Source organism: Schistocerca cancellata, chromosome 4, assembly GCF_023864275.1.
Source record: "Schistocerca cancellata isolate TAMUIC-IGC-003103 chromosome 4, iqSchCanc2.1, whole genome shotgun sequence".
Taxonomy (NCBI): Eukaryota; Metazoa; Arthropoda; class Insecta; order Orthoptera; family Acrididae; genus Schistocerca; species Schistocerca cancellata.
Genome location: NC_064629.1, coordinates 872290142 through 872303414, shown reverse-complemented (window position 1 = coordinate 872303414; position 13273 = coordinate 872290142). Strand labels below are relative to the sequence as shown.

Genomic DNA, 13273 nt, shown 5'->3' with positions numbered 1-13273 from the left:
GGCTGCCATTGTGAAAGCTTCACCCTCCATTGTTAAGCTCGCGACCGCAGATTATATGTACCTGGCAATTACATTCGGGAGTATACCGAATACCGTGAACAAGCGGAGAAGTCTGTGATGGAATGAGTGGACGAGCAATCAATGGGCTTTCTGAGACAACCACCTTGTGAAATTCACCGACAGGGAAATTTTTGCTGTTAAGAAGAGCTGTTACACCCGCTTGTTCACGGAAGCTTTAGATATACACAAACATGACAGTAGCTTCGACAAGAAAGAAGAAAGCGTTTAGATGAACAGGTCCTGGATTCCTGTGTTGCAGTGAAGTATCGTTTGAGGTAGCAAGCGGAGATCCGAAGCGGAAATGACCACGGAAAAGCTCTTGGTATATGAACCTGCGGCTGCAAGCTCGACTCCAGTGTACCACTAGTAGTTGAGGATGAAGCTTTGACAATACCGGCTATTCGTGCTGGTGAAACGTCAGAAAAATTATCCAAAAAATGTCCGCCGGAGAACCCGAGACAGAAGCCAACAGAGAATTTGTAGTTATCAGTTTGCATGTACGTTCTCATGAACTGACGTTATTGGACTTCTTTATCTGGTATAAATTCAAAGATGAAATCTATATACAAGTTCCGACGACTTAAGAGTATTTAAAACATGACATAGTTGCAGACTGCGCTGGTGTCTGTTCTTTTGTTGACGCTCCACATTCTATTCGAGTACTAAAACAGTGATTAGGTTTGGTCATTGCTACCACTGTAGTTAGTTGTTCATAAATGCAATAATTACCCAATCACAGAAAACTGTTATCACTATTTTATCCACGAAACGCAGGACAGATAAAGATATGATTGCAAAAGATTGGCCGGCCGGGGTGGCCGAGCGTTTCTAGGCGCTACAGTCTGGAACCGCGTGACCACTACGGTCGCAGGTTCGAATCCTGCCTCGGGCGTGGATGTGTGTGATGTCCTTAGGTTCGTTAGGTTTAAGTAGTTCTAAGTTCTAGGGGACTGATGACCTTAGAAGTTAAGTCCCATAGTGCTCAGAGCCATTTGAACCATTTTTTGAGCGAAATATTGTTTCTGTAATAAGCGCGAGAGCAGTACGGAGATGTTCAACATACTCCAGTGGCAGACTCTGCAAGTGACGTGTTGTGCAACACAGAAAGGTTTGTTATTGAAATTCCGAGAGGGTACGATCCGAGGAGAGTCGGGCAACATATTACTTCCTTCCCATGCGTGTCGCAAAATGTTCACAAAGAGAAAATCACTGACTTTACAGCTATTCCGGAGATTTATTGGCAATCATTCCTCGCACGCGCCGTTTGCGAATGGAACGGGGGAGGTGGGATCAGTTAGTGGTACCAAAAGTACGTCCCGCCACACACTAAAAGGCGACTTGTGGATTATACTCGTAGATAGAAATGGGTTTTGTCTAGACACTGGTTGCAAGTCGAAACATCCTCTAATTTTTTAATGGCAGTTGGAAATATCGTGTGTCTTCGAAGCGAATGAATGCAGTATTCGGCGAGAAAAGTAAATTTGGCTGAACAGCCCTGGTGGACTACCTCAATGGGTTCGATGCGGAGCTCCATGTCGACCTCCTGCTCGCGTATCTTGCGCAGCGTGTCCATGACGAGCCTCACGTCGTCCAGGTCTCGGATGGGCCTCTCGAGCTTCCGCTCCATCTCGCTGATCACTGCGTACACGTAGTCCATCTCCCGCCGGTATTTCTTCTTCAGCGCCTGTCCGATGCGGTAGGTGCATGCCCGTACCTCAGTCAGTAGACCAAATTTTAGTTTCTCTGTAAGGGCGAGAAAAGTAATTGAATTACAAAACCAACGATGAAAATACAAACAATGGTGACATATTCCACAGACTTAATTCCTATTAACAAAATTGCGAAACAATTACTAGTATCGGATGAAATGAGATCAATGCGGCCTCCACGTTACAGAGAGAGCTCAGTGGGCAGTTGTACGACTACATCTTACACCGAGGTTACGAAAGCCGTGGGGTTGTGATATGCACGTATAAAGATGGCAGTAGTATCGCGTACACAAGCAACACTGAGTGAAATAACCGCAGAAATCAATGTGGGACGTACGGCGAACATATCAGTTCGGTAAAAGCGGCGAAATGTGGCGTTAATGGTCTATGGCAGCAGACGAACGACGCGAATGCCTTTCTAACAGCACCACACCGCCTGCAGCTCCTCTGGTGGTATCAAGACCGTATCGATTTGGCCCTAGGCGACTGGAAAAACGTGGTCTGGTCGCAATTTCAGATAGCAAGAGCTGACGGTAGGGTTAGAGTGGGGCGCAGACCCCACAAAGCAGTGGATCCAAGCTGTCAACAAGGCATTGTGCAAGCTGGTGGTGTCTCCATAGTGCTGTGGGCTGTGTTTACATGGAATGGGCTGGGTCCTGTGGTCCAACCGAACCAGTCATTGACTGGAAATGGTAGTGTTCGGCTACTTGAAGACGATTTGCAGCCATTCATGGACCTCATGTTCCCAAACAACGATGGAATTTTTATGGATGAGAATTCGCCATGTCACCAGGCCACAATTGTCAGTGATTGGTTTGAAGACTGGAACACGGATTGCCATCGATTCTACGACAATTTTTTGGAAGAGTATCTCTTATTTCAATTCCAGCTTGGCTATGATCAGTCCATCTAAGAATAGAATCCCCAAAACTTGAACTCCAAGTGGAAATTACAATTACTTCTTTTTCCCACAGTATTTCTTCGTAATCTCTAAAAAAAATCCACTGAATAATTGTTAACAGAAAAACTAGTTCTTTTTACTTTTTATTTTACCAATATTAAAAATACACTCCTGGAAATTGAAATAAGAACACCGTGAATTCATCGTCCCAGGAAGGGGAAACTTTATTGACACATTCCTGGGGTCAGATACATCACATGATCACACTGACAGAACCACAGGCACATAGACACAGGCAACAGAGCATGCACAATGTCGGCACTAGTACAGTGTATATCCACCTTTCGCAGCAATGCAGGCTGCTATTCTCCCATGGAGACGATCGTAGAGATGCTGGATGTAGTCCTGTGGAACGGCTTGCCATGCCATTTCCACCTGGCGCCTCAGTTGGACCAGTGTTCGTGCTGGATGTGCAGACCGCGTGAGACGACGCTTCATCCAGTCCCAAACATGCTCAATGGGGGACAGATCCGGAGATCTTGCTGGCCAGGGTAGTTGACTTACACCTTCTAGAGCACGTTGGGTGGCACAGGATACATGCGGACATGCATTGTCCTGTTGGAACAGCAAGTTCCCTTGCCGGTCTAGGAATGGTAGAACGATGGGTTCGATGACGGTTTGGATGTACCGTGCACTATTCAGTGTCCCCTCGACTATCACCAGTGGTGTACGGCCAGTGTAGGAGATCGCTCCCCACACCATGATGCCGGGTGTTGGCCCTGTGTGCCTCGGTCGTATGCAGTCCTGATTGTGGCGCTCACCTGCACGGCGCCAAACACGCATACGACCATCATTGGCACCAAGGCAGAAGCGACTCTCATCGCTGAAGACGACACGTCTCCATTCGTCCCTCCATTCACGCCTGTCGCGACACCACTGGAGGCGGGCTACACGATGTTGGGGCGTGAGCGGAAGACGGCCTAACGGTGTGCGGGACCGTAGCCCAGCTTCATGGAGACGGTTGCAAATGGTCCTCGCCGATACCCCAGGAGCAACAGTGTCCCTAATTTGCTGGGAAGTGGCGGTGCGGTCCCCTACGGCACTGCGTAGGATCCTACGGTCTTGGCGTGCATCCGTGCGTCGCTGCGGTCCGGTCCCAGGTCGACGGGCACGTGCACCTTCCGCCGACCACTGGCGACAACATCGATGTACTGTGGAGACCTCACGCCCCACGTGTTGAGCAATTCGGCGGTACGTCCACCCGGCCTCCCGCATGCCCACTATACGCCCTCGCTCAAAGTCCGTCAACTGCACATACGGTTCACATCCACGCTGTCGCGGCATGCTACCAGTGTTAAAGACTGCGATGGAGCTCCGTATGCCACGACAAACTGGCTGACACTGACAGCGGCGGTGCACAAATGCTGCGCAGCTAGCGCCATTCGACGGCCAACACCGCGGTTCCTGGTGTGTCCGGTGTGCCGTGCGTGTGATCATTGCTTGTACAGCCCTCTCGCAGTGTCCGGAGCAAGTATGGTGGGTCTGACACACCGGTGTCAATGTGTTCTTTTTTCCATTTCCTGGAGTGTATGTTCTTCCAAACTTAATTCATTCGATAGAGATGAAGTTCATCAAATAAGAACCAATAAAGAAATAAATGGGTGTTCTATTCTAGACAGAATATTGTTTCCATTTTTAACTGTTGTAATGTCAAACAGTTTTGCCAAATAACTATCGATTTATTTATCTTCTTTAGTCATCATCTTTGGTACAATTCTTTCTAAATCTTTTTAACTTCTCTAGATTCTTGTTTTAACATGTGAAAGTTTTTCCACTGAATCATTACTAGTATACATTACATGTAGTTTGTAACTGCTGTTAAGAAAATTTAATATAATAATGAAATTGAGAATAGTATATGTCTTTGGCATTTAGTATTATAAGCTATTTCAGGATTTGGTTAACTAGTGTTAACATCTGTTTAAATACATTCTAAATGAGCATAAGTTACAAAATTCAATTACAATGAATGACTATAACTTTCAGATTTAATTAAGACACTTTTTATAGCCATATTTCTTTTTACTGTGTCATGGACTTTACAAATGTTTTCATTATTTTCTAACTTTTTGGTTAAATCTTAAGCATCGATCACAAGGATTAATTTTTGATATATTATTATTTACATGATCATCAATTAATTCAGATAATCCCTTTATCCAACAATAATGCGTATTATTTTTGTGATGGATAAAATAAAAAGGTTTTTCTTGTTTATTTTATATATGGTGAATTGGGCAGGCAATATTGATTTCATAATGAGAATAAAAATCAACGGAAATAGTTGATTTTTAATTTAGGAATGTCTGTTAATTGAAAAGGAATATAAATTTTTCCCTCTTCAAAAATTTCAAATATTTCAAGACCAATATTTTTATATGTGCTAAATTTATGTGCGTCATCATATTGTGGATATACATCTGATTTTATTGAAAAAGAAAACGTTTTTGGTTGTTGATTTAATATTAATTACAGCCTTTTTCTTTCTAATTACTTTAGGTAAATCTATGGATTATATTAAATTGAGTTTACTGACAACTAATTCTGAATTTGTTATAAAAAATAAATACCAACCATATTTTTTGCTTTGAATTTTTGCATCTCTGTTGTAGCTCTTCAAAAATAAGCCTGTAAATCTTTTGTTCATAAGAAATCCTTGTTACTTCTTTTAAAATTCAATTCAATCTATCTCCTTTGTGTTAAAATTTGTTTAATTTACTGGTTACTTCTAAATTTTTCGATTAAAAAATTATTGTCACTCTCCAGTTTTATTGGTATTATTAATTTAAAAGTTATAATCCTAACAGCAATGCAGAAGTTTTTCTCTTAATTTGTTTATTTCTTAGAAATTCATAATCATCAAATATAAAAACTTATAACCTAAAAAATTCTTCTCATAATTTTTTTGTTTAATTTCTCGATATTTCTCCACTAGAAGTCCTCATGTAATTCTACTTTTCCTTCCACTATCGTTATTATTAATACTGGTCTGGGATTTTTGATTCTTTTTTTTTATATTACCCTATTACCCTATGATTTTCCAACAAGTTTGACTAATTCTTGGTTATTAATCTGACTATAATTCTTTAAATTCCTCGATTAAGAAATTACTAAAATATCATTTAAAGTTCTATTTTTCATTTCATTATTGTAGTTGTTAATATTATTTTTTAATAATTTGGTTAATACTTGTTTATTAAGTTTAGATTTTTTTAATTTTTACATTTTGTATATTTCATAGAGTTCTTTTATAGTTGTATTATGAACTTCATTATCGTTTTTGTTGATATTAACCTTGGGATTTTGAATAAGCTCAAGTAATGGTTCTCTAACAAGTTCAGAAAAATTTATTTTTTTTGTTTTACAAATTTCTTGAAGTTCTTTTACAGTATTATATAATAAAATACTGTTATTATAATTACTAATAAGTGTCAAATTAAATTCTGCATAACTTTCCAGTTTATTTGTTATCTAAAAAGTATTTTTGTCTTGTAATCTGAAATTCTCTTTTAAAGTGTTTGTTTTCTCATTTATATACGTATATCATGTAAGGGGCTTGTGATTTTTTAAGACTCAGTTGAACTGTACTTGTGAGTTACTTTAATTTTTTATGGAAATTTTAGATCTTTATTTTATAAAAAGTTTGAGGTTGTTATTAAATTTTCATATGTATAAAAGGAAAATACTGACAAGTACTTATAAGCCATAAATGTATAAGACAAACAAATCTGGTGTTTTTGTATAAATAAATAAACTATAATGGGTGATGGTAATGGGAATCTGTTATATGAACCTTACTGTTACAGTAAAGGTTGTACAGAAGGGCTTACTAAATAAACAGAATTGAAGTAAATAAATTTGGCATTATTTCAGAAGTTGAAAACTTGACAGCTAGATGTGGACAAGGGATTCACTAATTTTCAACAATAAATTTAAATTTATTCTTCCTGATTGTTTTACTAAATTATATCTAGGAAAAAAAATTAGTTAGAAAGAAATGGTCAATTATAAAGTTATCTACCATGGTAAAATGAAGTTAATGATCATTTAATTCATGAACATGATTTTGAAGAAATTTAATTTTTTCTCTTTTTAAGTATTAACCAAATAATTTTATTTGATTAAAAACTGATTATTCATTTTCTCTTATCCCTGGTGTTTTTGTTGTGGTTAGTAAAATTTTTATATATAATTATATCACACAATAAGAACAATAAAATTAACACTTAGATTTTTATCTCTTTATTTATTTAAAGGCAAAGTAGATATACACTCTTAATTCATTAATCAATTAAGTGATGAAAATATGAATTATTTATATAATGTAAATGACAAAGAAATTTATATTGTTTATAAATAAAAAACAGGTGCAAATTAATTACTTTGGTAGTTGAATTTTTTTCTGTGTTTCGATTACCATTTAGGTTTCAAAAAACATTATCTAGAAAATATTAATTTACCTGAAGAGGTGCATTCAGCTAAGTATTAAATTTTAATCCATGGCCTTACTCCATTAAATATCAATTTAAACCAATGGTCTAAACGTTTTATTTTCGTTGGAAACTGTGCCTAGATTTGCAAGTTATATCTACTCTTCTCATTTGAAAATCTCCTCAAATCTCACTGTCTATGTGGTCACACATAGACATCCATAAAAATGGCTAGATGCTACTGAAAAGGAGTATAGTGCCATGATGATGTTCAAAGATTTGAAGGGTAACATTATGCCTCTGGATATCATAACACTTGGACCTAGGGATGATGGTTATCACTGAAACAACGAGTATACGGGTACTTCGTTTTTTCCACTGTAGTTTAACCTGACTGATGAACCTCCTCAAAATAACAGATTTCTGAAATAAGCGATTTTCAGTTTTTCCTCCTATTATTTCTTGTAATAAACATAGAAATTGAACAAGGTTTGAAAATATTTTACTCCTTCCATTTCAAGGTACATAAAATCAAAATAGTAATTAAATTACAAAATAAAGAAGTTGAGTCCATCCACTGCTCACTGCCTTTCTCAATATGGGATAAATATGGAATAAATGTTTGAAAGCTACAAGAAACCACAGCAAACTGCTATTGTTTCCAATATTTTGGAACTCTGCTTAAAAATCATGTTGTAATCAGAGATCATACAACTAACTGAGCATTATGAATAGTCAGTTATAAAGGGTGAAAACTGAGACTGAAACCTGTCTTTTTCGTGTTCTATTTTTATTGCAGACAATGAATGATTTTATATTAAATTTATAATTTAGTAGTGTTAGAATAATTTTCTTCCCATTTTATTTTTTAATAGGTAAGGCAGACAAATGTTAAAATGTTGAACACAAACGAATCATTATGCTTCATTGGTATGTCACTGTGTAAAATATTTCCTGACTAGGGTTGGTGCCATTCTGACGAACAACAGATGTCTGATGAAGACTGTTAGAAACAACAATTTCACCAGAAGGGTAAGTCTTTCGTACTGCATGTATCAACATACTGTAATAGGCATACACATATGGTACTGGTATATTAATGTCACAGCAGTGCTTTACCGGAGTTGATATCACGTGATTTGTTCTTTGTTTCTGTTGTCATTGTTATTAAAATACTTCTGACAACTGCTCCCGCTCTGCATACAAATGCAATATTTCTAAATGATGCAAATGTTATAAAGCAAAATCACTCATTTTAAAAAATGATTAATTTAAAAACGAAAAATGTAGCATTGGTGCTACATATTTGGGTTTCTTTTACAGAATTATTAGTAAAAAATAAAAACACCTGTTGCAACTGAGACTGTATAATTTGAGACTTTTATTTGTAACTAAATTGTTGGTATTGGCTTAAACTGATGGTTTTTCCCCTTCCTACATCTACCACCAAAACGATCATTTTGGTGATGTTGCTGGGTGCATTACGTGTTCTCTCCTCTTGCTAAATGAGGGTTCTGGAAAATTTTATATATTTCAATATGAAAATCATATTTTCTGATTTCAGTGGTTTGATAAACGTTAATGCTTAACAAAATAACTTTGTTCTGTTAAAAATTAATTTTTATAAATTTATTCTTTAAACCAAATAATGAAATGTACAGCTAAAATTAATACTATAAAACTAAATGTTTGGCTGAGAAAAAAATTAATATTTTAACAAAATAAATCTATTTGGTTAACATTTTATTTTTAACTATATAAATAAATTAAAAGTATCCAATGATTGTATGAAATTCTTTAAATTTTGAATAATTTAATTCTTTAGTTTTTTAATTCCTTAATGTTTAATGTTTTATATACTCTGTATTTTTGTATTTTTAATTTTTAATTTTCGGGTTTGTTAAATTTTAATTTTTTCATTTTTAATGTTTTAAACTTTTTATTTTTAATGTTTTAAACTTTTTATTTTTAATTTTTTAAAGTTTTAATTCCTTCATTTAACATTTTTATATTTTGCCACAATTTTGTTTTTCAATACTTAATCCACATACATATGTATTTTTTATTTTCAATATTTTTAAACATGAAACATTAATAAATCATTTTTTCAAAAAATGAAAACCAAATATGCACATACAAACACAAATTTATTAATTATAATACTTGCACAATTTTAGTGAAGCAAATTAACTGAAAGGCTACACGAAATAAGATCAACCTCATGTCAGATTATTTACTGAAAATTATTGTTGGAACAACTTAAAGTATAAAATTATAAAAAGATTTCAAGAAATTTGTAACATGAAATATACCAACAAATTTTGTAAATTAAATAAACTACAATGAGTCAATATCAATGACATTCTGTAGAATGATATTTTAATACGATAAAGGGTGGGAATATAGAACTTTATGAGAACACCAAGAAAAGTTAGAAAAAATATTGAAAATCCTATGAATAATAGTAATAATTACATATATGGAATGGATAATAAAACTATAAACGAACTTAGAGAACTCTGAAATTAAAGAAATTTTGAAATACTATTCTAAACTCAATAAACAACAATCAATCAATATTACTCAAACAATTATTACTTATGTTAATATTGGTGATGTTAATAATAGCAATGAGATGAATGATAATTATTTTCAGAAGCTTCCATCTATCGAGAAACTAAGAAAAAACCTTCCACAAAATTTCCTATATGTACAATTTTATAAATTACTATTTAAAGAATTTAATATTAGAAAAGTACATAGTAAATATACAGTTTTCAAATGTAGAAATCATTTTTGAAATTAATGATATTATAAATATTTCGGAAATAAAATTTTGTAATGAATTTTGTAATTAAATGAAATTTGTGATTATATAAAGACACAGAAGAACAATTAATGTTAATATGATATTTTATTGTAGTTTTAAGGGGCCCAAAGAACAATGACAATTTAATTCTAAAAGGAATCATGAAGTTGTTTCCTAAGGAAAGATTTAAATGATTATTTCCAAAGATTAACTAATGAATTATTGACAGAAATGGAAGGATTACGAGGAAAGATATGAGATTGGGCTTTATATTTTATAAACAATTTAGAATACGGTGTTAATCGACACATTCCGATATTTGGTCCCTTACATAGCGATTTACCACTAGAAATTTAAAAAACCTCTCATCAATGTTAAGAGTAATGATCAGATATTTCTTATAATTAGTAAAATCCGTTTTATATCTAGTAACAGTGCATGTAGATAGGATAAACACTATTAGAACAGTCGTAGTTGAAATTCGCGAAATTTTTGAGGAAGAAAAAATTAAGTTTGCTGTAGAATTTACAGGCCATGGAGAATGTGAAAAAATCGAATATTTGACTCAGTGTTCTTGTTTAAGATGAAAAACATATTATAACTTTCTTTTAATACAAAACGAATACAATATGCACTATTTTTGGCCATAACATTTGCTGAGATTAATTAGATTACAAATGCCTAAACATGAAACAATTTGTTGTGATTTTGATAAATGTTTGAAATTTTCTTATCCTCAAGGAAAGTTAGTGAATCGCAGAATCGATTGTAAAGAACAAAGTGAAGTAAAAATAAACCCACAGATTGTAAAAGGAGGAACATAAAATTTGAAAATTATAAGAATTCATTAACAGTACCTTTATAATTTATGGTGATTTCGAATGTCTATTGAAAAATATTATTACTTGTCAGTCAAATCCTGATAAAACATCAAAATCTTTTAGGTATTGTTTTAAGTTATTATATATAGCATTCTATTGTAGTTTGTAGAACCCTCCTGTGGAATATGTCTGTAACGGCATCCCACAAAATTAGTAGAAATGTTACTAAAAATTAATATGTTATATTATGAAATGTGCCAATAATAATTAATAATGAAGATAAAACAAAATTTAAAATTGTAGAAACTTGTTTCATTTGTCAAGTAAAATTTACTACTTTTGAAAAAAGTAAGAGATCATTGGTATCTCTTACACAGAATTTTCTAGGCACTGATGACGAACATTGTGTTATTGTTATGAAAATCTTTCTTTTCTTCAAATTTAGTTTTATAATTTACAAAGTATATTGTTCATTTCTTTATAATGGCTGAGAGGTAGATAATAAAGATAACAATGTATCCCAAATAATGAACAACAATATATTTCCTATAGTAAAATCGTAGAGGGAGGCCTAACGTTAAAATTTTTAGAGGCTTCCTGATCTTTACCTTTAAGTATTGATAATTCACTGGCAGTCTTATAAAAGAACAATTTATAAAAACAACTAAATATTTTGAAGGTGAAAAATTGTATCTCAGTATTAGCTAAAGTGTTTATCCATATGAATATATGGATTCTGAAGAACAAGGAAAAGAAATAAATCTCATATAGAAGCTAAGGATTAGCAACATGCAAAATACGTTTGAGAAGTATATAGGAAATTATGTAGTAAATATGATATCTAAATATATACACTTATGTTTGTAAATGTCTTTAGAGCTACTTGTCTAAATTCTTGTTAACTAGATCTTTATGTTAATTTACTGTTCCAGGTATTCTCGATACTTATTGTTCAAAATAGTGTCAAGGTTAGAAAGAGGAATTCGAGGAGGGATTTCTCAAGGTATTAAAAGATATGCGAAAGTTGGAAAAAGTATTTTTAAAATATTAATCAAGGAAAAATCTGATTACTATGCGCATTACAATGCTTCTAATTTATTTGGTTGGGTACGTCTCAATTTTTACCATTAAAGTGTTTCAAGTGGATAGATCTGAAATATTTTAATTTTAAGAAAAATCCCAAAACATCAGGCAATTATAAATAAGTATATATTTTTGTAATCGATTTAGAAAAGCAAAAAAGATTTCATGATCTACACAAAGATTTAGGTTTAGCACCAGAAGGAGGCAAATAATTTTTAACAGGATTAAATAATAAAGTAAAATGTGTTTTATGATATAGTTATTTTAAAAAATCTTTATACCTTGGATTAAAACTAAGAAAAATCCATAGGACCACTACATTCCCAGAATGATTTGAAAAAAATATATATTTTTAAAATTTGGAAATGATGAAAAAGTCGACTATGGATTTTGTAAAAGATTTTACTAAATTGTTTAATAAGTCTGCATTGGGTAAAACATTCTAAAGTATTATAAGTAGTGCAAAAACCAATAAATATTGGAAATACATTTCAAATCATGTAATATACATAAAACAAATTTTTCAGAAAATTTAATAACTGTCCATTAGTTAAAAAAAATGTGATAAACTTGTTTATACTGGAATGTGTATTTTGAATTTTTTGAAAATAAAAAAGTACAGTTTTCATTACAATGTTATGAAACCGAAATGTGGAGAATATATCAATTTATTTTATACAGATAGAGATTCTTATATACATAAGAACTGAAGATTATAATAGTATGTAATTGATGATCTCAACAAATTTGATACTATTCACAGATTACCACAAGTTAATAAAAAGTATAGGCAAAAAGAAAGGTGAAAATTGTGAAAAAATTATATTAGAACAAGTTACTTTAAGATTGAAAGCGTCTCCTTGTATTGTAAAAGAAAATGAATATAAAAATATAAAGGAGTAGAAAAAATCTGTAGAAAGAATTGTGATGACTATAAAAAAATTGTAATGATAAAATAAAGCAATATATAAAAATGAATGAAACTGAAATTTAATAACACAAATTATAAATAGTAGAATGTATTAAAATTGTTTAAGTGCCAATGATAACAAATGGTATAAACACAAAATGGAAAAAATACTTTATGACATGGGCATTATAGAGTTAAAGAACATAATCAAATAATTTAAATATATAAAACTAAATTAAAATATAAAAATTAAAGAATTTAACCTTATATTCAAATTAAACCTTTTAAAACTTTGTAATGTATATTAGTATGATTTTTCAAAAGTTAAAAACTTTATATATACTAAAAAAATTTTAAAACTTTATAATGGATACATATATGTAAATTTTGTCGAAGAATAAAAATTTTAATACAATTGTGAATAAAAATTAAATTTTAACAGTTTTTAATATTTTCTCTCTATAAGCAAAGTTTTAATATTTTTTAACAT

The 13273-nt window shown here is 32.7% G+C and overlaps 1 protein-coding gene across 1 annotated transcript in view; it reads right to left on the bottom strand.

Moving 5' to 3' along the window:
* LOC126184483 (dynein axonemal heavy chain 5) overlaps window positions 1-13273 on the bottom strand; it is a 976026-nt gene that overhangs the window by 499598 nt on the left and 463155 nt on the right. The window contains exon 25 of the mRNA XM_049926874.1: window positions 1568-1803. Within this exon, the coding sequence (XP_049782831.1) occupies window positions 1568-1803 (236 nt within the window). The remainder of the gene's footprint in view (window positions 1-1567; window positions 1804-13273) is intronic.